Source organism: Lissotriton vulgaris, chromosome 2_1, assembly GCF_964263255.1.
Source record: "Lissotriton vulgaris chromosome 2_1, aLisVul1.2, whole genome shotgun sequence".
Lineage (NCBI taxonomy): Eukaryota > Metazoa > Chordata > Amphibia > Caudata > Salamandridae > Lissotriton > Lissotriton vulgaris.
Window position 1 is genome coordinate 1,909,753,110 of NC_141687.1, and position 26,561 is coordinate 1,909,779,670.

General features: G+C 45.3%; 1 protein-coding gene across 1 annotated transcript in view; it reads right to left on the reverse strand.

Moving 5' to 3' along the window:
* Nucleotides 1-26,561, reverse strand: part of ST8SIA2 (ST8 alpha-N-acetyl-neuraminide alpha-2,8-sialyltransferase 2) — a 389,812-nt gene that overhangs the window by 163,607 nt on the left and 199,644 nt on the right. Inside the window, exon 4 of the mRNA XM_086958094.1 lies at nt 25,190-25,447. Coding sequence (XP_086814220.1) covers nt 25,190-25,447 — 258 coding nt within the window. The remainder of the gene's footprint in view (nt 1-25,189; nt 25,448-26,561) is intronic.

The following is a 26,561-nucleotide window of genomic DNA, read 5'->3' on the forward strand; positions in this document are numbered from 1 at the left end:
GAAAGAAACAAAAGAGGTGCAGAAAGAGGCAGGAGAGATGCACAAAAAGGTAAAAGGGGTGCAGAAAGAAGCAAGAGAAGTGCAGAAAGAAGCAACAGAGGTGCTGAAAGAGGCAAGAAAGGTACAGAAAGAGGCAAGAGAAGTGCAGAAAGAAGCAAGAGAAGAAGCAAGAGAAAAAGGGAAGAAGGGTGCAGAAAGAGGCAAGAGGGATAAAGAAATTTGCAAAAGAGGAGCAGAAAGAAGCACGAGCAGTGCTGAAAGACCTAACATGTATGAGGAGAGGCAAGAGGGGTGCAGCATGACATAGGAGAGTGGCACAAAGAGGCAAGAGAGGTACAGAAAGAGGCAGGATGGGTACATAAAAAGGAACAGAGGTACAGAAAGAGGCAAGAAGTGGAGAAACAGGCAAGAAAGGTACAGAAAGAGGGAAGAGGGGTACAAAAAGGTAAGAGGGATACATACATTTGCAAAAGTTATGAAGAAAGAAGCAAGAGTAGTGCTGAAAGAACTAACAGAGGTACAGAAAGAGGCAAGAGGAGTGCACAAAGAGGTAGGAGAGTTAAATTAATAGGCAAGAGAGGTACAGAAACAAGCAGGGGAAGTGCAGAAAGAGGCAAGAGAATTACTGAAAGAAGCAAGAGCAGTGCAGAAAGAACTAACAGAGGTACAAAAAGAAGCAAGTGAGATGCAGAAAGAGGCAACAGAAAGGGGTGCAGAAAGACGCAAGAGAGTTATAGAAACAAGCAGGGGAAGTGCAGAAAGAGGCAAGAGAATTGCTGAAAGAAGCAAGAGCAGTGCAGAAAGAACCAACAGAGGTACAAAATAAGGCAAGAGGGGTACAGAAAGAAGTCGGAGAGGTGCACAAAGAGGCAAGAGAGGTAAAAAAGAGGCAGGATGGGTGCAGAAGGAAGGAAGAGAAGTGCAGAAAGAACAAACAGGTGCAAAAAGAGGCAAGAAGGGTGCAGAAAAGGGTAGGAGAGGTGCACAAAGATGCAAGAGAGCTACAGAAAGAGGCAGGAGGGGTGCCGAAAGAAGCAACAGAGGTGCTGAAAGAGGCACAATTGGTGTAGAAAGAGTGACAGAAGTGCAGAAAGAAGCAACAGAGGTACAGAAAGAGGCAAGAGAGTTGCAGAAACAGGCAGAACAGGTGCACAAGGAGGGAACGGGTACAGAAAGAGGCAAGAGAGGTGCAGAAAGAGGAACAAGGGGTGCAGAAAGAGGCAAGAGGAGTGCAGAAAGAAGCACGTGAGGTGTAGAAAGTGGCAACAGAGGTGTAGAAAGAGGCCAGAAAAGTGCAGAAACAAGCAAGAAAAGTACAGAAAGAGGCAAGAGAATTGCTTAAACAAGTAACAGAGGTGTAGAAAGAAGCACGAGAAGTGCAGAAAGGGGCAACTGAGGTGCAGAAAAAGGCAAGAGAGGTTCAGAAATTGGCAAGAGAACTGTAGAAAGAGGTAAGAGGGATGCAAAAAAGGGTAGAGGGTGCAGAAAGAAGCAAGTTGGGCATAGAAAAAAGCAAGATAAATACAGAAAGAGGCCAGAGAGGTGCAGGAAGAGGGCAGAAGAGTGCAGAAAGAGACAAAAGGGGTACAGTAAGGGACTACATGGGTGTAGAAAGAATGAGAGGTGCAGAAAGAGGCAAAAGAAGTGCAGAAAGAAGCAACAACGGTGCCAAAAGAGGCTAGAAGGGTGCAGAAAGAAGAGACAAAAAAGTACAGAAAGAAGCAAAAGAAGTGCAGAAAGAAATAACTGGGGTGCAGAAATAGGCAAGAGGGGTGCAGAAGAGGAGAGAGAAGTGCAAAAAGAAGCAAAAGAGGTACAGAACGAGGCAAGAGCGGTGCAGAAAGAGGCAAGAGCAGTACAGAAGGAACCAAGAGATATGAAGAAAGAGACAAGAGAGGTGCAGAAAGACTCAAGAGATGTGTGGAAAGAGGAAATGGATATGCAGAAGGAAGCAAGAGAACTGCAGAAAGAGGCAAGAGTTGTGGAAACAGGCAAAAGGGGTGCAGAAAGAGGGAACAGGTGTGCAGACAGAGGCAATAGAGGTACAGAAAGAGAGAAGAGGGATACAGAAAGAGGCAAGAGAGATGCAGAAATTTGCAACAGAGATGCAAAAAGAAGCAAGAACAGTGTAGAAAGACCCAACAGAGGTACAGAAAGAGGCAAGAAAAGTACAGAAAGAAGCAAAAGAGGTACAGAAAGAGGCAAGGGAACTTTAGAAAAAGGCAAGAGAGGTGCAGAAACAGGCAGGAGAGGTACACAAAGAAGCATAATGGATACGGCAAGAGGGGTGCTGAAAGAAGCAACAGAGGTGCATAAAGGGAAAAGAGAGGTGCATCAACAGGCAAGAAAGATACAGAAAGAGGGAAGAGAGGTACAGAAAGAGTAAGAGGGATACAGAAATTTGCAAAAGAGGTGGAGAAAGAAGCAAGAGTAGTGTTGAAAAAACTAACAGAAGTGCAAAACTCTTTATGAAGATTTCACTAGCTCCAGACACACGCCTTATTAGGTGCTTAAGTCCTTTGACCTGTACACAACTCTTTACATAAAGCTCATTGACACCACACACCCAAGACCCAGTGACTAAAACCCTACTAAGCACAACCTTCACCCTGTGTACAACACCCCTCTAACACCCAAGCCTCTTTAGGAGGCCAAGCATGTTGCAAACAAAATGTGCTGTGGGTGAAGCTTACTAAACACCTTTCAATGTGATAAGTGTATAGCAAACTCTCACACTCATTAGATGATGTCTTCTGTGATGTCATTTGAGATGTCATCAGTGATATAATCAATAATGTCACTGAACATGTCATAATCTCTTGTATGTTTAGTTTTCAGGAATAATACCTTCTATGTCAAAGTACAGAGAGTTGCTTAAATAGAAACATCACTAAGGTTTGTCTAGTCACTGTTCCAGTTTATTGCAGAACTGTTGATGCCAGTTATTAAAGATGTTTTTTTCTGCCTTTAGACAACCCACTATACCTTTCAGATGTTATAGTCTAGCATAAGTAACGAGTCAGCGTGGTGGAGTCTATTGATTCTGTTTTCTCGGTTTTCGGCCAATCAAGGTGAAACTGGTCTTTGGATGCTTGTGTTCTGGTTCAGGGAGGACCTGATCTGGCATTTCTGGTTGGACTTTTGCCATTGGAGTAGATTCAAGACTGATTTGCATATGGCTGGTACCAAACTGAGTTGGCATAGCGAGGTCTGTAGAACAATGGTTTGGAATACTACCCTAAGCGATTGTCAGTGGTTAAACATATTGAAAGCATATCTCCCATCACCTTTTCTATGGTCAATGTAATGCACTAAGTATCCAAGGGTATGCCTAGACGTAGGTCCCATGTTCGCTGTGTCAGTGGAACCAAGCTACACCCGACTGAAGAGCCCCAATAAGGGCAAAACCAGTTGTGGGTTTCTTGTGTCCCAGTTCAGGAAGAACCTGTCCTGGCAGTTCAGCTGAATGCTACCCCCAAGTGACTGCCAATTGTTAGCCTTATTGCAAGCATTCTTCCCATCACCTTTTTGTGTTTGATCTAATAATGCCCAAAGTGGCCAAGGGTATCTCAGATGTGTGTCCCATGCTCACCGTGCCACTGAAACTAAGGTACACCCAACTGAAAAGCCCCAATCAGGGAGAAATTGATCTTGAGTTGCTTATGATCCGGTTCAGGGAGGATCTGGTGTGGGCAGGTGAGGTTAGACTATACCTATTGGAGCATGGAGTTGTGACCAAACTGAGTTGGCATGGTGGAGAAAACAACAATGGACTGGAATCCGACTTCTAGCGATTGGCAGTGGTTAAACTTATAGCAAGCATTTCTCCCATCACCTTTTGTGCGTTTTACCTAATGCCCTACGTGGCCAAGGATATGCCAAGAGATGGGTCCCGTGTTCCTTTTGCCACAGGAACGAAACTTCACCCAACTGAAGAGCCCCAATCAGGGCGAATTCAGTCTTGGATTGCTTTGGTTCTGGTTCAGAGAGGACCTGGCCTGGCAGTTTGGGCTGGACTGTGTTCTTGGAGCAAGGCCAAGACTGATTTGCCTAAACCTGGGTCCAAAATGAGGTGCCATGTTGGGCAAAAGCACAATGTGTTAGAATGCTACCATAAGAGATTGCAGGTGGATAGACGTAGTGCAACGATCCTTCTATCCCCTTTGTGTGTTTGGTTCAGTTCAGTTCACATTTCTTTGTCTTTCAATCAAAGATGAAGGTTTGCCTAAGGCAAATTAGCAGACCTGAATTATGATATTCGTTGTGTTCATCAAGTTTTCCAGCCTTTGAATGTAAGTGGGCATGCCGCATGGAGAACAGTTATACAGCAAATCTGCGTGAGGACCAATAAACGTGAAACTCCTTGAGTTTAGGAGGTTGAAAGCAAAAATGCGACATATTCCTTTGACTGTTGTCTATTGTTTTGCTTTTTTTACAGAAGAAACTTTGAAGATGATTTGTACTTCTTCGACAGGCAGTACTTTTAATGTTCACTTGCAGTCTTGGAATATCTGGGAGTTGGTGGTTTTATTCTGAGGTCACATGGAGTACCAGTGAAGAAATAATAACTACAGAGATTCAAAGATCAGTATTGATTTTACTCAGCAGATGTCACGCTGTTCACTGCAAGGCATTGTCACTGTGCCACCAATGTAAAGCTACAAAGAGGAATGGTTTCAAAGGACTCAGTCATTTATTCTTCAGAGAGGCTTTACTAGCCTGCTCCACAGTTATTTGAAAACACCCACCATGAAGAAATATATATATATATATATATTTTAATTTTTCAAAAACCTTTATTGAATAAAATCAAGGCAGACACAGTACAGCGTGCAATATCACAGTGCAAATATACAAAACAAAGAACAGATCAAGCATTCAATTACAGATAGGTGTCAGCTTTCAGCACATTAAAAGAACGTGAGGGTGATATCACAGCTCCACATCACCAAGGTCCCTCCCTCATGGGGAAACATACACAAAGCAGTGTCAGCAGTTGGGGGCTAAGGAAAGAAGGGCGGGAGCGCCCATGGCAGGGGGGGAGCGTTCACTGACCTGCACCGGCGGCCGCCGCTGACCCAGGGCCGGCGGGGAGCGCGGGAGAGGCAGCGCCACTGGGGTGGAAACGGGCAAGAAAGTAGGTAACCAGAGGGCCCCAGATGTCAACAGGTCGGGACCTAGCAGGCATTAAATCCCAGAACTCCGATAGGAGAGTCTGGCACCGAGAGGCATCCTCCAGCCAACTCTCAACCTTGGGAGCAGGTCGGCGACCCCAACACATAGCCGCCCTAAGCCTAGCAAGGACCAGCAGCATTGCGATCAGACGGCGAGAGACGTCAGGACAGAATTTGACGAAACCGAGAAGGCACAGCAGTGGATCAGGGCGCACCGTAGTGCCGGTGATGTCAGAAATGGTGGAACACACCTCCTGCCAGAATTCCGAGACCTTAGGAGAAAGCCAAGCAAGATGAGCAAAGTCCGCCGCAGGAGCAGAGCAACGCACACAATTGTCACCAGGAGTAAGCCGGAGCCGGTGGAACTGCTGCACCGGGGTGCGATAAAGCCTGTGCAAGTACTTAAAATGAATAAAACGGAACCGGTAGTTAGGTGACAGCTTCTTCATCTGATTACAGCAGTACAGCCAGTCAGCTGGCGAGATGTCGGTACCAAGATCAGCACCCCATGCCTCCTGAGGACGATCAGAGGAAATGGGGGCAGACACTAGGATGAGAGCATACAATTTGGTGACCAATTTGTGTGGAGACGAGGAAGTATAAATGACATCCAGAGCCAGCATGGTTGGTGGGGGCTGGGGAAAAGTGGGATGCAGCTTCTAGCACGTGACGCACAGTTTGTAGAATAGAAGCGTGTCCAGTGGCCCGAGGCATCAGGGAGCGAATAAAAGGTGGTCTCCGGATAGAGATCCGCCACCGTCGTCAGGCCCTAGCACGTCGCACTCCTGGACATGCTGGAAGCCCTGAGTGAGGAGAAGTCCGGGTGGTTCACTATTGGCATGGAGTTGGCGGAGAGCAGGCGGACACCAGAAAGCCTGCGCAGGCACGACCAGGCCCATTGCAGTGTCTCAGCCGTGTCAACCTCAGACAGAGGACGCACCACAGGCGCAAACAAAGCTGTGGACAGAGGCCAGGGAGATGCTACATCTGTCTCAACTGCAACAAGTGAGTGATAAGGGGAGGGGTGGATCCAAAAGTGCAGGAAGCTGGCATGGGCGCACAGGGCAAAAAGCCTGAAGTCGGGCGCGCCCATCTCACCGGCAGACATGGGTAGAGTAAGGATGTCATAAGCTACTCTTGGCTGTTTACCCGTCCAGACGAGCGAAATGATTTGGGAGCATAATTTGCAAAAGAAATGAGATGTGAGGGAAATAGAGATGTTTAAAAACATGTAAAGAAATTTAGGAAGGACAACCATTTTGGCGGTTGCGATGCGGCCCGCCAGGGACAGTGGAAGCCGGCTCCAAGATGGAATCCTGGATTCCAGCCAGTCTACCGCACACCCAAAGTTTCATCTCCACAGTTCATCCAGATCCCTACTCAGCCAGATGCCCAAATAGCGTGTGGGGCCAGACACCCACTCAAATGGAAAATCAGGAGAGAACAGCAGGATGGCGTCAGTCAAGGGGAATAAAACCGACTTGTTCTAGTTCACCTGGATGCCCGACAGCCCACCAAAGCGACTGATCTCCCGGACCAGGGGGCTAAGGTTCCTTTGAGGATGACGGACAGACAAAGTAACGTCGTCCGCATACATTGAGACAAGCAGGGAGCGGGACGGGAAACCAATACCCCTGTGGGTAGGGTGCTGTCGCAATCTGGCGGCCAGGGGCTCCATAGCTATAGCAAAAAGCATAGGCGAAAGCGGACACCCTTGAAGTGAGCCTCGAGCAATAATGATAGGGTCGGAGACTTGGCAGTTGATGCGGAGACATGCCGAGGGGTTGGTGTAGAGAAGTGTGACCTTAAGCAAAAAGATTGCACTGAAACCAATACGCGGCAAGATGTAAAATAAAAAAGGCCACTCCAGCGTATCGAATGCCTTTGTGGCATCCAGCAAGGCAGCCACGGCAGGTAGGTTAGGATTAATTTGATGCAACACTGAGAAAATTGTACGGAGGTTGTGCGAGGTAGCTCTACTGGGAATGAAACCCAATTGATCGGAAGAGCAATGGTGGACATAAGTAAAAGAAGGCGGGAGGCGATCAATTTGGCAAAGATTTTGTTGTCTATATTTATTAAAGAAAGGGGGCGGTATGAGTCACGACGGTCAGAGTGCTTATCAGCTTTAAGGAGAAAGGTTATCACGCAGGGAAGGCGGGAGGAAACCGGTATCGAAAGAGTCATTATAAATAGCAGCCAGATGTGGCTCCAAGAGATCGGCGAACGTTCTGTAGAACGAGGCTAGCACGTCATCTAATCCAGGGGCCTTATCACCAGGCAAACTACTGATGGCAGCCAATATTTCTTCTCTGGAAAACGGTTCATCAAGGAATTTACGGTGGTAGTCTTCCAACCAGAACTGCCAGCAGAATAGAGTGGTGAGTAAAAGTCAAGAAAGCAGGATTTTATGTCCTCTGGGGAGGTAGTCCTATCCGGGCCGCCATCACTTAAGGCTGTGACATAGGAATCAGCACACGGTGGGCGTAGAAGGTTAGCCAGAGTACGCCCCGTGCAGTCCTCCTCGCCAAAGTGACGCGCCCGACCCTCTCTGCCCAAAAAGTACTGTTCGCGACCTGCCTCATCTGAGAATTCAGTGTGTTTTTTGCACAGTAGCGCCAGCGTCGGGACTGTGGTGCGCCGCCTGGGCGACATCCAGACCCTTGATTTCCTCCTCAATCTTAGCCAGATTGGCACAGATAGACCAAAGGACACCGGCATGTTTGGAAATACAATCACCCCGAATGACAGGCTTAACCACTCCACAGAGCCCACGTTGAGATCAAAGTAGTTAGTAATCGCGGTTTGGATGTCTGCACAAAAAATCAGGGTCCTGGAGGGCGTAAGGGGGGAGGTGCCAAGAAAAGGCCCGTCGCGGGGAATGAGGAGGGCGGAGACGGATCTGGACCAGTGCGTGGTCAGAAAAGGTGCGAGCCATGTGCACCCCGTCGATGAGTCAGGACAGAGCGTCCGGCGAGGTCAGCCAGAAGTCTATGCGCGACCAGCAGCACCGTGCGCCAGTGAAGCATGTGCCTTACTGCGCGGCGGGATGGGAATGGCGCCAGGCGTCGTAGAGAGCATTAACGGTTAGAATAGATGTGAAAGTTGCAGCTGCGCGCGGATGAGACGTGTGGGAACCCGACCAATCCAGTGTCGCAGATAAAGTGACATTAAAGTCCCCCGCCAAAGGATTGCCGCGGGACTACAGGAGGAGATAAGATGCCAGATGTGATTAAAAAAGTCAGCGTCATAGCAATTGGGGCCATAGACCGCAGCAATCGTAACAGGCTGAGCAAGTAGTAAACCATGGAGGATCGCATACCTGCCATCCAGATCAAGGAGTACACGGACGGGCTGCCAAGGGAGGACTGCCGTACTAAATTGGAGACACCCCTGGCATACGATGAGTAGGTGGCAGAGTGGGATTCCCCCCAGTACCGGGATTGGAGATTGGAGATAGTCCCCGGCAGTAGGTGTGTCTCCTGCAAGAGACATACATCCATTTCGTGTAGTTGTAGATGTGAGTGAATCAGTCGGGCCTTGCGGTGATCATTCAGGCCCCGGACGTTCTAGGACCAGCAAACTATGTCAGCCATAGAGGGGCAGTGTTAAGTGCAGTATCACGCAGTGCAGCCGGCAAGCCCCGCAAAGAAGTGCAGCACGCATGGGGAACAGGAAAAAAGGAGGGTGGCGACCAGCGACACAGGCGGGAGGGAGAGCAGACATCTGGAAATGGCCCACGGGGGAATTCCACAATCCGGACAGTGCAGGAGAGGCGCGCAAGCGTCTAACTGACAGGCAAGGCTCGGAGCGCAAATCACCACAGCAAGCACAACAGCAAGCAGTAAAAGCACAACACGGAACAAACCGCAGGAGATGCTGCATGTTAGGGGAGGGAGGGACCAGTGGAGCGACATGTTGACCTTAAATTCATGACAAGTGAGCAGGAACAGAGCAAGTCAAAAAGCACAATGGAACATGGCCTGCAAAACTAAATAAGAATACCCAAAGCAATGAGCACAGTACAGTGTCAATATCGAAACATTTAAAAGCAATACTGAGCAACAATATGGTGGTGAACTGAAGCCACCTCCTCAATAGAGGAGCAGAGTACCCAGCAAACCCCCCACCACTCCTACCCCATCCCTGCCCAACAACCCCAGACCTCGAGACCCCTCCCACCCCGCACCCACTCCAACCCCCCAAACTGGCTCAGTAGTACACCCGCCCCACCCCAGAAACCCACAACTAGGAGAGGCAGAAACAATGGGAGGGAATGGCAGGGCTAGGCATACACCCCTGCATAAAAGCAGGGGGGCCAACTATGGATATGTCAGACATCATTCAAAAAAGGGGGAAGATAAAGAACTTCTCAATCATTATCACTGAGAAGACCAGCCCCATCAGGCTGAGATGTAGAAGGGGAGGAGCCGGCATCTTTGTCCAGTCTCTTAGCAAATGCCAGGGCTTCTCTGGGGTCAGGGAAAACAAGTGTTTTTGTGCCCTGACATTCCCTCAATTTCACCAGATAGGCCAGGGAGTACGAAACCTCTTGCTTTAGAAGAATAAGCTCGGCAGGAAGGAATTCTCTGTGTGCGGCTTGGACAGCAAAAGTATAGTCCGGGTAGAAAGAGAGTGCGTTACCCTAATGGGTGATGGTGCCCTTGTCACGTGCAGCATAGAGAATGGCGTCCTGGTCCCGGTAGTACAAGATCTTGGCAATGATAGGGCGTGGAAGCAGTCCGGGGCCGGGACGTGGACAGAGAGAGCGATGGGCACTCTCCACAATGAAAATCGGAGAGTGGACGTCACCGAAGAGTTCCTTAATCAGCTGTTCCACAAAGTCCTTCATCCTAGAAATGTTGGTGGACTCTGGAAGACCCGTGATGCGGAGGTTGCTCCGCCGGGAATGCCCCTCCAAATCCTCTTTCTTGTCCCGGATGATGGCCAAGATCTTATCCATCTGCAGTAATTTCTGCCGGTCCTGGGTGGCAGCATCCTCAGCGTCCGAGACCCTGGCTTCGATGAGGAGTATCCGGTTGTCATGTGAGTCGACACAGGCCTTCACTGTGTCCAAACGGGCTGAAAGTTGGTCCAGCTGGGTGGCTATACCCGTCACTGTGTATTTGACATCCAGCATGATAGCCTTGAGTCGTCCTCACGATTTGAGGGGGACTCCATGGTGACAGCGGAGTCGGCACCCTCGGAGCCCGCACCATCCTGGTGAGAAGACCTTCGGAGCTCGAAGGTTGTCTTGGGCTGTTGTGGATCGTTTTTCCCCATGATGGGAGGCCCCAGCAGCCGAGGAGCGGCCCACAGAAGGCGGGATACAGTTGAGAAGAACCAGAGGCCCGCAGATTTCCGACAGCCGGCAGCAGAAGTGAGGTGAGAGGTGAGTAGGTTCCACACAAAGACACCTTGAGGAGCGGAAGAAAAACGTGGAGCCACTGGGAGTGGGAAGTAGCGTGAATGAGTGATGGCATAACCCAGGCAATCTCCCCTCGAGGCACCAGGCTACTGAGGTTGCCAAGTAGGATAGCCAGTAAGTTTCATATCAGTTCAATACAGGCCACCAGCCTGTTCCTGCCCACCAACGGAGAGCGAGTCAAATGAGGGCACTGCCAAAGCCGAAAGTCGATAAGCCCATAGGAGGAACCAGGGCGGCGACACACCACGCACCCGGCTGCCAGGCCAGGCAACAACACTCAGAAGGCAATGGTCCAGCCAGAGCGCACCCCGAGAGGAAAGGCGAGGGCAGAGAGGCGCGACCAGGCACCAGGCGAAGCAGCAAGCAGCAAAGCAGGGAACAAGCAACCCCCAGTAGCCCACAGGGGCAGCAGCAACAGTTAGCAGGGGTGCTATAGGTGCAGCAGTGGTGTTGTCAGGTGGGAAAGGCAGGTGGGGACAAGGAGGAAACAAGCCAGGTGTTGGCCGGGCCACAGCAGGTCTAAGGCCCAATCTTGTCGGTATAGCACCCAGGTGAGGTTCAGAGCCGGGATCGGATACAGGCAGGGCACAGAAGGCAGCGGGCAGCGTCCCCGCAGCACGAGAAACAGATGGTCGTCAGGAGGGGTTGCACATCTTACTGCGGCGATGGTGAGTGGGGATTCGCGGGGGGGAACCTGGTACTGGCGGCGGCTATGCAGAGCAGCCGGCAGGCCGCCAAATGCCTGGTGGCTACCTCGCAGCACACCGGGTCGGGGGGGAACAGCCCGCAAACCCCTAACCCCGCCAGCAAAGCTACAGTGGCCGCCCCACTCACCAGCGGCCGCAGACGGCATACAGCAGCGCCCAGCGATCCCCCGCACTCACCATCAGAGAAGGTCCGACCTCTCGATCCAGAGGTTGTAGGCCCAGTGGCGCAAAGCAATGGCACAGCCCCACTGAAGGGCACAACTGGGGGGCAGCAGTGCAATGGCTCAAGGCGGCGACGAACAGGAAACAAGCCGGGGGAGGCGGGACCACAGCAGGACTAAGGCCCGATCTTGCTGGTGCGGCTGCCAGGCCAGGAGCAGGGCTGGGACTGGAGGCAGGTGGGGTACAGGAGTCAGCAGGCAGCACCCACGCAGCCTGGGAGGGAGATGTGCGTCGGGGGGTGCACATCTGACTGCGGCGGAGGCGAGCGGGGAGGCGGGCCCACAGCACCGAGCCCGGGTGCTCACGGCAGCCGCGCGGAGCAGCCTGGTGCCTGCCAAAGGCTTGGCGCCTACCACGCAGCACAACAGGTTGGGCCGAACGGACAAGCCCCCAACCCCGCCAGCAAAGCCACAGTAGCAGCCCCACTCACCCGCGGGCGGCAAACGGTGTCCCAGCGGCGTCCAGCGATCTTAAGCAGTCCCCAGCACAGTAGGCCTGACCTCGCGGTACAGAGGTCGTAGGCCCGTCAAACTGGAGAAATGGCACAACACCGCCGCCGGGCACAACCAGGAGGCAGCGGCGCGATGGTTCAGCACCTCACGTGTAGGTAAATCAAGATTCAGCCTCGAAGTGCAGTCACGGTAGGGATGTCAAAAGGATTATTATGGATTTTAAAGATTGGCTGCAGAGTCCACTCAATCTGCGGCCATCTTGCAGCTGGCCAAGCCGCGCCCCCCCCCTACCATGAAGAAATATAATATGTCACAGGGGCTTAGCTACCAGTAGTGCAGCCGGTGCAGTGCACTGGGGACCAAAGGAGTAGGGGTCCCAGCTTTTTCTGCACCAGCTACATATTACTTATGGGACACAGACACTGGTACTTTTTGTTAGTGATTGCCTGGGGCCTACCAGATCAGTGTATATTCTTGGCGGGGCAGAGGGAAAGGGTACAGTCACAGAGAACAAGAAAGGCCCTGGCAGGCATTAAAGGGGAGGAATGCAGTGACGCATTTTAGTTCTCATATAAACTTTCCATCTCTCAATTTATCTTAATCTCTCTGCACCTTTCTATCTATTTAGACTATACCTATTGATCTACACCTATTTATTTCGATCTGCCTTTTCCTCTCTACACTTATCTGTCTGCACTCTGTCTACTAAGCTACATCTGTCCATTGGCCATTCCTATCTATCTATCAGTTTAACTGACCGTACTTCCAGTCGCCCGCCCACCCGTCCGTCAGTCCGTCCATCCATCCATCCATCCATCCATCCATCCATCCATTTATATATCTATCGGTATCTCTGTCCTTGTCAGTCTGCCCTTCTATATCCCACTTTCTGTTGAAAAATAAGAGAGGAGAAACGGAAAAGGCTAGAGAGAGCAGGGACGTAGCTTTCAATTAGTATAACAGGTGCAGTGACACTGGGTCCCACTGAATCATGATTAGTGCTGCATTTTAATACCCAAAAAGTATTTATTGGGGACCCTTTTCCCCGCTTTCACTATAGCCCATATGTTTATACATTGGGGCAACCCAAGACTAACCCTATAGCATCTGGGTAAATAACATATTGAGCAAACACAAAGTGATGCCTAGGAAAAGATATATCCAGCAATTTTAGGAAAGAGAACAAGTAAATTATCCCTTCCTACGTGAGTTCAATCACAAACAAAACTAATCTCCAATTTTATGTTCATCCAAAGCCAAACTGATAGAAAAAAAGGCAAAATACTAAATATCTCACTTCGTTGTATGTTGCTCTATTTTCTCATAGAATTCATTATTTTTTTGTTTCTCAAAAGGTCATTTATATACAAAAACTAACACATATATATATACACACATCACATTTAAAATCCTCACGTAAAAATATATATGCACACATATATTCACAATATATACATTAACACACTGACATCAATCTTCTAAATTTTTATGTTCTAGCCTAAAATTTATAAATGAAGAGGATGCTTTACTTAATTACAAACTAGCATTCCTGTAAATCAAGATCTACCAAAGAAGCGGGGCCTAAGTGGTATGTATTATTTAAACCTATCTAGTTATACAAAGCTCTGCATTTATCTATTTATATAAAGTAAGCAATTTCAATGGTGTCTTCTCAAAGGGTGTCAACGCGTTTCAGCCCAATGAATATGGGCCTCATCAGGACAAGGGCTAATAATAATCCGTCGTGGTCAAATTTCCTGAAATTACTAGGAATGAAGTATTCTGAGGGACGTTTTTAAGTGCTGTCTAGCAGCAATCACAACAGAGTCATGAGACTCTATCTTATGTATTGTATGTGTTCCAATCGAGCTCCCAAGTAGCTACACATGTACAACACCGGAGGTGGCCTATATATCTCCCACACTCATGATGCGCATTAGGTCGCATTCGGCGGTCTGTTCTAACTTTGAGGACTTTCCTACAAACAACGTTCAGGCTTCGTACTCCTTGCCATTCTATTTCTCCATGGCACTCTTGCTACGCCACTGATAGGTGGAAAATATGAGAGTAAAATAGGTTGGGATAACTTGCTATCTTCTATTCCGTCAGACCTGAAAGTCTTTCAGATCTATCAAAAGGAGATAGAAATAAGGCAATTCAAGTTTATTGTTGAAATTAGAAAGTGCCCTGAAGTCTTTCCTATGAGTCAGATGTGAAACATGACACTTTGTTAAAATATCTAAACATTTGACTGAGCTCATAAAATGCATAGCTTTCAAATTACTATGCAGAGATACATCCTTCTGTATATAGAATCATTTTAATGGCAGTATGTCCATATGAATCAGGTTCAACACATTATTGGTTCATTGTGGGAAATAATATTACAATGATGCATTTCACCACCCCAGTCACTATACCATCCACATAAATGGGTTTTAATGTTTGAAGCTGCTGATACTTTACTGGTTCCTGATGCACAAGGGGTCAGAAATATAATCTCTTTGTCGTAATTCATTCAGCTCAGCAGCTAGAGGTACTTTGACAGCAGGGATGATGTCAATGTTACTGAAGATATTCCATTGATCTAGGCATTAACCTATGCTAGACACAAAACTAAAACATACACCGTGACAGGGTAAATTTACAATTCGAATTACTAGGGGAAATGTATTCTTGTCAGAAAGACAAATGGTTTTGAGTAGTTTTGTTGGTCGAGAGGGACTCTTTGAACCTACTGCAAAGGGCTTTGGTACACAATATAGAAATGAATCAATTCTTGATGGGTATTAAGCTGTCTTTGATCCGGTTGTATGATGTTACAACGCATGTTATTACAACGCGTGCTGTTACATCGCATTCGTTACAACGACTGCCATGTTACCACGCTATGCCTTTACAACGCAAGTCTTTACACCGACTTGCGCTAGGTGGCTTGCTAACATTAGAAAAGTGCAATTTACTATTCCAACTCCAGTCCACTTATCAGTAGGGAAGGTGTTGGGATAGTAAACGGCACTATTTTTAATGTTAGCTCGCCATCTAGCGCAAGGTGTTGTAATGACTTGCGTTTTAATGGCATAGCGTGGTTACATCGCGGTCGTTGTAACAACCGCGATGTAACAGCATTGCGGTGTACTGACCGCGTTGTTAAGGATGTTTCCCCTTTGATCCAGTCAATTTGTTTCCTCCTCTTTAAAATATTGAGGACTTGTTTTATCCTTCTTTATGTGAAATAGGGATGGACATTGGTTCAAGTGGTGCTCACCACTTCCATTGACTATGGAGTTCACGCTCAATTGCTCATCTGCGTACTTGATGAAAAACCTTCTCAGGACCCATGGTATGGCAACCTGGTTAATATTTGGCCTCACAAATTTCTGATCTGCGTGGTGCTACAATTTACTCTTTGCTTCTGGCTTGTCGGGTGGAGTAAAAATTCAATTGCTTATACAATAGAGCCCTGGTTGGTGAGATCATTTTGCTCACGCATTATTGATTCTGGAGCTATATCCTCACCAAATCCCAGAGATCTTCAGTCAAACCTGAGCAAACTATTCCCTGCAGTTGAGTCATCTGCTAACCTCTTACTCTTCATAAAGCAGCTGAGAAGGTGGCTGTTCTCTAGATAATTTCATCTCTGTGATTTTTTTTAATTATTTCATGCTCTTTTGTGGCCTTTGCTATGTTATCTTTTCAATGTCTTTCAGTGTCACGATACCATCAGAAAAACAGCTCACTTAATAAGTAAAAAATAATTAAAGTCAAGTATGAGGAAGATCCTTTTGTCATGGTGTCTCCTGCTATTCAATGTGCTGAAGTCTTAGCACTAAAAGAAGCAGACAATGAACATAAGCAAGTACTTAATCCAGATATGACAAATTACCAATGACTATGAAGCAACTTGTGTTTGTTAAAAACGTTATTCAATCAATCAATCAATCAGGGAATTGTAAGCTTACTACTCACCTGTGAGGGTCTCAAGGCATTGAGAGGGATCTCTGAGAGGCAGATCTGTATTGCCAGGGTCTTCCTGAAAGTGTACAGGAAGGGGGCGCGTATGATGTCTGCCGGTAGCTTGTTCCAAGTCTTGGCTGCAATGTGAGAGAAGGATCGTCCGCCTGCTCTAGCTATGTGTATGCATGGGGTTTCAGCCAGTGCAAGGTTGGAAGATCTGAGGTTTCTTTTTGGTACGTTGAAGTTGATTCTGTCGTTTAGGTTTTGGGTCCGTTGTTGTGTAGGCATTTGTAGGCGTGAGTGTGGATTCTGAAAGTGACTCTTTTCTCCATGGGGAGCCAGTGGAGACTTCGTAGTTGTTGGCTGATGTGTTCGTGTCTGGGGATGCTGAGGACAAGTCTGGCGGTATTGCAAACAAAACAGGTGATGGACCGAATGTGGATCAATGTCACACATTCACCCCAGTCAAAAGATCTGGGCCCAAATCCATCGTTTTTTTGCACTCCACACCACCCTGGGTTAGACAATGGCGATATGCAAATCAGCTCTGACCCTGTGCCCCATGGGAACAGTCCAGGCGAAATACAAAAGCCATGTCCTTCCCAGAACGGAATCAAGCATCCGCGTACCGGACCGGTTTCGAGGTAACACCTCTCATCAGCCCGGCTAGCTTGACTCCAGTGGTGTGGAGTGCCTGGGACCCACGTCTGAGCATCCCCAGCGCACTTATGGCGGTATTGCAAACAAAACAGGTGATGGACCGAATGTGGATCAATGTCACACATTCACCCCAGTCAAAAGATCTGGGCCCAAATCCATCGTTTTTTTGCACTCCACACCACCCTGGGTTAGACAATGGCGATATGCAAATCAGCTCTGACCCTGTGCCCCATGGGAACAGTCCAGTCCGAACTACAAAAGCCATGTCCTTCCCAGAACGGAATCAAGCATCCGAGGACCGGACCGGTTTCGAGGTAACACCTCTCATCAGCCCGGCTAGCTTGACTCCAGTGGTGTGGAGTGCCTGGGACCCACGTCTGAGCATCCCCAGTGCACTTATGGCGGTATTGCAAACAAAACAGGTGAAGGACCGAATGTGGATCAATGTCACACATTCACCCCAGTCAAAAGATCTGGGCCCAAATCCATCGTTTTTTTGCACTCCACACCACCCTGGGTTAGACAATGGCGATATGCAAATCAGCTCTGACCCTGTGCCCCATGGGAACAGTCCAGTCCGAACTACAAAAGCCATGTCCTTCCCAGAACGGAATCAAGCATCCGAGGACCGGACCGGTTTCGAGGTAACACCTCTCATCAGCCCGGCTAGCTTGACTCCAGTGGTGTGGAGTGCCTGGGACCCACGTCTGAGCATCCCCAGCGCACTTATGGCGGTATTGCAAACAAAACAGGTGATGGACCGAATGTGGATCAATGTCACACATTCACCCCAGTCAAAAGATCTGGGTCAGAGCTGATTTGCATATCGCCATTGTCTAACCCAGGGTGGTGTGGAGTGCAAAAAAACGATGGATTTGGGCCCAGATCTTTGGACTGGGGTGAATGTGTGACATTGATCCACATTCTGTCCATCACCTGTTTTGTTTGAGGACAAGTCTGGCAGCGGTGTTCAGTATTGTCTGGAGTTTGCGGAGTAGGGACTTGTTGATGCTGGCATAGAATGCATTTCCCTATTCCAGGCTGCTGGTAATGAGTGCATGGGTGATTATCTTCCTTGACTCAGGGGGGATATAATTGAAGGTCTTGCAGAGGATGCAGAGGGTGTTAAAGCAGCTGGAGGTGATGACATTGACCTGTCGGTTCATGGTGAGTGATGAGTCGAGTACGATGCCCAGGTTCTTGCCGTGGTCTGAGGGGTAGGTGGGCTTCCGAGGGCAGACGGCCACCAGGTGCTGTCCCATGCAGAAGGGCTGGTACAGAGGACGAGGACTTCGGTCTTCTCAACGTTGAGCTTCAGGCAGCTGTTCGTCATCCAGCCTGCGACTTCTTGCATTCCTTTCTGGAAGTTGAGTTTGGCACTGGCAGTGGTGGGAGAGGGAGAGGATGAGCTGGGTGTCATCGGAGTAGGATACGATGTTGAGGCCTTGTTGTCAGACGATGGTTGCTAGGGGTGGCATGTAGATGTTGAAGAGGGTGGGGCTCAGTGATGAGTGAGTGATGAACCCTGTGGGACTCCGCAGGTGATTCTTGTGGGGTCGGAGAGGAAGGGTGGGGGTCTGCACCTTTGGTTTCTTCCGGTGATGAATGATCGGATCCAGTCCAGGGCTGTTCCTTGTATGCCTGCGTCGTGTAGTCTAGCCACTAGTGTGAGATGGGCGTTATTGAGAATCATTTTTGACAGATTTTTTTTTTTCTAGGCCTAATATGAGGCAGCTGACCTTTCTACTCGGTTGCAGAGAAAAAACAATGGAGGAAGTCACTATAGATCTTTTCAGCCATCAAAAGTACTTTTTGATTTTGAGAAGAAATAATTCTTTAAGCAGAGTCTAGGAACCTCACTCATCTTGAAAGTGTTTATCTGTCGGCGCAAAAATTACCCATTGTTGGAGTTGTGTCGGAATCGTGACGTAACTCCAGCAATGTTCCTTTTACATGAGGCAAGCCTCTTGTGAAAGGGCATGTGTCAGTCTTACACCTGCCATGAGGTAGGCATAAGGTTTTCATGCATTATCACCCTAGAAGTGGCGTACTGAAATCTTATAGATTTCAATGCACCACTTCTACAAGGCTTTGATGCTGGGGAATGCCCACCCTGCTTACATTATAACTGACAAAGCTATAATGGAGCGCTGGGGTTTACAAAGTGACACATCTGCCTAGATGCGTCACTTTGTAAATAGGGCACATTGTGGCGCATATTTTACACCGCCGCTGCGTCACAAAAAGTGACGCAGGGGCTCATAAATAAGCCCCAGCTGTCTTTTTGCTCTATAATTACACTTCTTAACTCCCACACCAGTGGTTTTACCTTTTTTTCAAGTGTTGCAACTTTTCTTTTTGCAAAATTGGTTGATGGAGCAGGGCTTTGCGAAAATAAAGACCTGCTCGGATTGAACCCTCAGTAACATTTATTAACAGTGTGCTGTGAAAATATTATTAATAAACGCTAAAATAAGGGGAAATGCTTTTGCTCATGCGTGTACTAATACATGGAACTAGGCCTCAAATGCTCTTGGCATTAAGAAAAATAGAAGACTAATGCTGCTTTTGTGCATGTTAATAATGATTGCTCGGAAAAGAACATGGGTTGTGCATGGGTCTTTATTGCAATGCTGGGATGGTGTGCATTGAAATTACATTTCATGAAAATAATAATGTTATGCATTTGCTTTCTGTAGAAAAGCAAGCATGGACCTACTCTTCTGCATGCCAGTTTCGGGTTAATTTTTGGTAGAGAAATTAAAATGTCCAAAAGAGAGTTTCGAATGAAAAGAGAGAATGACCATGACCTTCGTAGTGTACTGTATGACTGCCAAGCTACGGAAAAGAAAATATGAAATCAGTGGAGGCGGACAACTCCCTTCACGAGATGGCAGAGGCAAACAAAAGGAACGCTAGGACTTAATACATGAAATACGCAGCAGGAAATATGTACTATGATTGTGTTCAAAGTTGTTTGCTGGGAAGAATCTGTCGTAATGCTGAAAGATTAACACAAAAGGACATTGAAAAAAATTCTCATGCTGAGAATGGTGTGACCGTACACCCCAATCCTTAGCCAATGAGAGAAGGAGTTTATTCTCATTCTGAAACAAATGTGGGTTTTAGGGTATAATTGAAGTGCCCCTATGGGCAGGGGTTGTTGTAATTGTTGGTCAGCTATCAGGAGATCGTCGTTATCATCGGTTTGCTGTTTTCAGTTACAGGCCTACCTATTACCTGTTTCCTGATTCCTGACTTAATCTTTGCCACTCTACTCTTCTTGAGGGGCCTTTCTGCGGTTTAGCCAGAGGGTAGATTTCCCTGATTCTTACTTCGGTTAGTATAGATAATATACTGAATTTGTATATTCATTTGCAAATGTATTTTGTCTCTGAAAACTTTTCTCTTTTCGTCTATCCATCCTTCAATGCATTGTTTAATTGACATGAGTTTGATTCTGTACATTGCTAATACTTTTTCTCCGTGATAATCTATGATTTGCATTGTATGACGGTACTTGATGAGCATTTATTTCACCTTATTTACGATAAATATTATAAATTACACACCAAGTCTGTTGTTATTAGTAGTATGGATAGTTACATATTATTGCTATCAACTATTCAACTTCTCAAGGTTCGTTGCCAAAAATATATGCAGTTTCTATTGTGTTTTTGGTAAATTGTGTATAAACCTGCATCACACTAAACCCAGCAGGATGCGATTAGTAAATGGGCCTTTGTTAGTGTTGAAATTATTGATCCCTGATCGCTGGATCAAGGTCATTTTCTAAATTATAGACATTAAGCTTTGACAGCTGGATCTTCAAGCCATTTGCACCTTGATGCCATCAGCTTGTGTCAAGTGAGTGGTTTCAAAGTTAATACGTTTTGGGGGAAGACCCTCTGGGTCATCCAAGTACTTTGGAAGATCTGATATGTACTGCGAGAAAATAAGGGAGCAAGAGAGCAGCCTTGTTTAAAGTCAGTTGAAGTATGCAATTCACACAATAGAGTGTTTGTTTAAGTTAATTTACATCTTATCCAAGTGTGTTCATGCAAATCATGTAAGAGATATTGTCGATTTGGATCCCAATGTATTGCTATTTATGGAAACCAAGGAACCATCAATGGTATTCTGCTCACGTTTGCCTGTTCATCTCGAGGCAAATTTCAAAGTACATGCTACAATACAATTTAGAGAAGTGAAGAAAGGTATAATTCAGTATGCTGGAAGTTTTTGTGCGCTAAAATGTACTTTTGGCAGGCTGGTGTGTTATTAATCTACAGTTTAAGGCTGTATAACCTAAGTCATGAATCAGATCATAGGTAAAGTTCCTTAACATTGTACATTGAGTCTGAGTAACAACATCATTATTTAAAACAGGGGATTGTACATCAAAGAATATGTCCAGCAGATCTTCTGCTGCAGTGTAACTGTTAACTGGAAACTGATATGATCTACTTGATCCAGTGTAAATAAATACTGAGATTTGTTTTTAGAAAAGCCATGGGAAAATATATATTTCCTATTACTACTTTAGATTTTATAAGGATCTTCCAGCAGAACTGCCAAGGTGTAGGTTGAATTTAGTTCAATCCTAGCTGATTTCATGGATAAGGAACTACTTATTAGATTAACCAGGCCACCACTCCGGCGAACTGCAGTGTTTTTCATTGCTGGACTTTCATATGCAGTCAAATGAGATAGACTGAAGGCAGAGGTTTTCAAAGAATCCTAGTAGCAAATTATTTGATAAGGTAAAAGACACTCAAGTAGACTGTCCAGTGAAGTCCAAAAGTGTTGTTCCAAGCCAGCAATGTGAAATAAGCAAATTGTAAATGCGTGCTTTTAAGATGCTGTGAAAAGGCCCAGGGCATTAGGAATCCTGAAGGGTATTGAAGTGATTTGTGAATATTTAAATGGAAAGAAAGTAGACTCTGACCTGGTAAAGAAACTTGATGGGATGAGTTAGAAAAATGTACATAATCATGATTGAATTCAGGACCTTCAATATTACATTTTCTATTTAGAATTCGTAAAACTGTTATTTACACAGTTTGGTTTAAGAATATAAGGATATGTTGGTTTTGGAACTTGACTAACTATAAAACTCTAATGTGCCAAATCAGATTTACTGGCCCAATTAACTTGGAATTCCACCGTGTTTGTGTAACATCATTTTTATATTTCTGATTATAAATAAATCGAATGGTTATTACATTCGTCAAGTTTGTAGACTGAAGTTCATGAAAGTGACTACGTAGTTTAAGGATATTCTGGTGATTCAAAACATTGTGGTGACTTTCGGATTTGAAATTGGGTGTAAGTCATCTCTGCGGTTACGTAGCTGCATTTGTTTTCTGTTTGTAGCGATTTATTTAAAATACCTGTTTTATTCGAATCGATTAGGGTTTGTACATGTTACAGCCCTATTTAGCAGTTGCAAACGGCCAGATTCTTCGTTTATGACTTCTAAAAATGGTCATACATTTGGCTCCTAAGAGCCTGGCCCATCATGTTGTGTGTAAAGTAGGTGAAAGCAATAAACCTGTCCTGATTTTAAAATGACATCGTTTGATAAATACCTTTTCCTGGTGCAGGCGTGTGAACTAATTTCCCTCCAAACCTTTCAACCTCCTTTAACAAGCCATCAGTGGGGAAGTATGTGGTATCGCTGTGGTGGGGGCAGGGACTCTGCTGGTGCCCAGTTAATTGTTAATACCCAGCATGAACTATCTAGTTATCATACCAAACAACACACATACATTTGAATGAGTTATTAAACAATCCTCAACAAGCCTTAACAAGCCATCAGTAGGGAAGTATGTGGTATCTCTGTGGTGGGGGCAGGGACTCTGCTGGTGCCCAGTTAATTGTTAATACCCAACCTGAACTATCTAGTTATCATACCAAACAACACACATACATTTGAATGAGGTATTAAAACGAAAGTAAATTCCAAAAGGTGACTTTAAGCAGCAAAAAAGAAACAATCCGCAATAGTACTCCGATGCCTTAGGGAACTGGCCTAGTGCACATAGGAACCAAAATAATTAGAATGTTAACATGTTAAATATGACTACAGGATCAACGCTGTAAGGTGGGTTTCTAGTGCAATGTAATCCCTCTGCAATCATATTCTTTCAACTTTGAACCGCATAGTATACATACGTTTTTGATAAGTGAATACTTAATGCCAAAAACAGACTCCTTGAAGTTATGGCTACGGTAGATGAAAGCAGTGTGGTTCTCACATTATTGTACAGGGCCACAAAAACAGAATTAGCTTGTGTTCTTAACAAATCCATAAATAAAGAAAACCAGCAGACGAATGTGGGTCATATCGGCCAATTTCACTTATTAATGAGGACGCAAAAATATTTGCAAAGATATTAGCAAATCGTCTTGCTCCAATTATGCCTAGACTTGTATCTTCACACCAGCATGGGTTTAACACCATCGATGCTAGTGTCATTTTCCTCCTGTGCTGACCTTTTGGTTCTTCCATTGTTCATGATGAGCTCAGCTCGTCATGAGTGTATGGAGGTGTACATCATGACGAGCTGAGCTCGTCATGAGCGTCGAAGGAGTCAAGGGAGAGATACTACTGCCCACGCTAATACGGCAATAGCTGCCTTCGATGTGGAAAAGGTATGTTCAACCCCACTCGGTATGATCTTATTGGACGCAGAAAAAGCATTCAACCGAGTGGGGTGGGATTTTTTAATGGCTACGAATATGGCCGCTGGAATCTGTGGCCAATTTAAGATGTGGGTACAAGCCCTATATGACAGACCTTGTGCCAAATTAGTATATTCTGGCCTACAATCTGATACATTCCAGATTCTATGCGGTACGCGAAAGGGATGTCCCCTTTCACCTTTATTATTTGCGTTATATATAGAGCCTTTTTTTTCAATTTTGCAAAATAATTAATTAAGCCGTTCTTGTCAGATACATGTGCTTTGAAAGCCAATGCATATGCTGACGATATTGCCGTATTTTCCACGGATCCTGAGGATGCATTGAAAATAATAGAGATAGAAGCTGTTGAATTTTTTTTAAACGCTTAGAGGGTATATATGGGGGTATAGAAAATCATGAAGGGCAATAGATCTGTTAAAACCCCCCTTTAGCCAGGGTGGTCTGTAGTTCCCAGATTTTAAGATGTATTTCTGGTCGGCTTTCACCGGACATATCCGCAGTCTTCGTAATTTTGACTTTACTACTTTCTCTCACAGGTTCATGTTAGGTGAGGAAAGTAATATGTTCCTCTACAGGACTAATGACCCAAACTACTTTAAAAAGGTCAAATTTAAGACTGTACGAGATGCTATATTTATATGGCGGGCTATTATGCTCAAATGTAACATATCATTCTACACGATAAGTATCAGTTATGGAATAATCCAAGGTTGCCGGAAGTGTTCCACGATGCTATAGGAAAAAGCTGGGCTAGAAGTGGCGTCACATGTTTATCGGATCTGTATGATAGTATGGGTTTTATCTCTTTTGGTGCACTTCAGACACATGCAGTTTAAATATCTTCAGATTTAAGACTATTTTAGCCGCTATCTGAAATTGAAGCATGTCTCTCGCTCTGACATATGGGAATGTCAACATGCTGCGAATAATAAGCCTTTGATTAGTAGGGCATATAAATGTCAGAGTACTTTTAGGTCAGATGATTTGAATAGATTAGCAGATCGCTGGAGTAAGATCCTAGGGGAGACGGTTGCGGCTACTTCGACTTCGCAGTCTCTAAGTTTAATAGATAAATCAGCATATTCCACTAATTTATGATTGCAACAACATAGTGCGATCTGCTTATTATACTATACGCCTGAAAGAATTGCTAAATGGTCACCTAATAATTTAATTAAAGATCGTACAAAATGCCCAAGATGCGATTTTCAAGCGGCAAACATTTTGCATATGTTCATAACATGCCCAGCATTATCGACATTCTGGCAAAGGGTTGGTCAAGTGATTTCGCAGAAGCTGGGGATTGATTTACCTCTTACAACTAGAGAAATAATGCTGGGTAGTAAAAACTCGAGCTGTAAGTTGAATGGTATATTCTCTATCTTAAAGGGCTCTGCGAGATTAGCAATCACCAGGCTCTGGATAGATCCAAAACTGCATTATGTCATTGATTGGTGGCAGATAGTCAGACAAACATACGATATGGAACAAGCAGTGGCTAAAACAAGGGGTGTCCATTCTTTAATTAGATGCAATGTAATATGGAAATCTGTATAAGAAACAACATATGTTTATTTCAGCTAGGCAAATATGGCACAGTAGAGATGTATTATGGTATTTGCTTGGTATTTGCTTGGCTCTCTTCTTTTTTTGCTCATTATGGATTCTTATGTATGTAATCCGTTTATTCATTTCTGTTATGTTTCCTATTGTTGACAAATAAAAAAAATAAAAAATCCATAAATAGAAAAAGTGAATCTACATGACAGATAGGCTTTCGCTGCTAAATTGGCATGTAATACTTGTGGGCGGGCATGATACAATAAGATTTAAAACATCATTAGAAAATGCCCATTTGAGAAATTATTGGTGCATTACCTTATAATAAAATCATGGGCGTCAATCTCTTTGCCGCAGCCACTTTTAAGGAGGATTCCTGAGTTTCCTACAATTGCACATGTCTTAAAGTGCTTGTTCTTCAATGGGGAAATCTTGGGTAGCAACTCGTATAGGTTCCTTGATATGTTCATGGTGCTGTCCCGGTCAAAAATGTAGTGTATGATGTCACCGGGCTTCAGCCTTCCCTTCAGAATGGAAATATCCCGTTCTGCATCTAAGAACTTCAAAATCTGTTTTCTGAAAAGATTTTACAAAAATAATATTAAGGCCATGACATGCTCAAAGTACAACAAAAGTCAAAGCATACAAAAGGACAACAAAAGGCATTGTGAATTTTGATGAAACTAAATTATGTTTAAATTAGTGCTATGTTCTTACCTTATGGTTATGTGTGATAAAGGACCCTAATAGCTAACAAGCATTAGCAAACCAGTCGATTTCGCCTGCAGCATACACATTCAAAGCTTTTCGCTTTGCAAATGGTTGTTTGTTTTGGCACTGTGCTTAGAAATATACATGTTTTCAAACCAGAGGGCAGCCTGGAATTTTTTGTTGTTATACTTTGTTATTAATTTATTGTTCCAAAATGAAGTGTTGCAGGGATGGTCCCCTCTATTTATGTCTTGGTGGGGCCACCCGGATACTATTAAAATGATGCTACTGCCAATCATCAATTTTTGTCTTTTGATGCTACCTATCAAAATCCTGGTAAAGTATTTTACAGCTATTGATAGACTCTAATCTAAATTCTTTTGTAACGATAAATCTTCTAGTATTTCTCTACATTGTGACAAATCGCCAACATCTGTTGGTGGGGATAATTATACCATTTCCTCTTGTTATCATAAAGCTTTCTGTATCAAACAATGCAAACATTGCTTTCTTGGCCTTTCAGACTGCCCACCTAAACTATGGTTTCAACTGGAGTTGGCCCTTATTTCCTCCTTTTTTCATACCCACATTATTCATGTGCCATATCTCCCTAAATACCTGCAGGTATATCCCATTTATGTATTCTCTTCAAGCCTAACTTGGTTGCTCCTCTTCCTTCAGCTGATACATTTCTTCTTCACAGTCCTATTTGGTATAATAAAAGGCTACTCATTAAAGATAAACCACTATTTTGGTAGACTTGTCAAACAAAGGTATATTTACTGTTTCTCATTGGTTCAACACAATCATTATAGTATTCTATTTTAAACTCTCTCCTCTTCTTTAATCTCCCTCCAAAATATTTCCAACAATATAAGATCTTAGTGTCTGTTTTGGCCCCCATATTGCAGTCACTCCTAACCCTTGCGCTCGGGTTCCTTCCCCAAAATTCCCTCTCAGTTACATACTTAAATTCTCT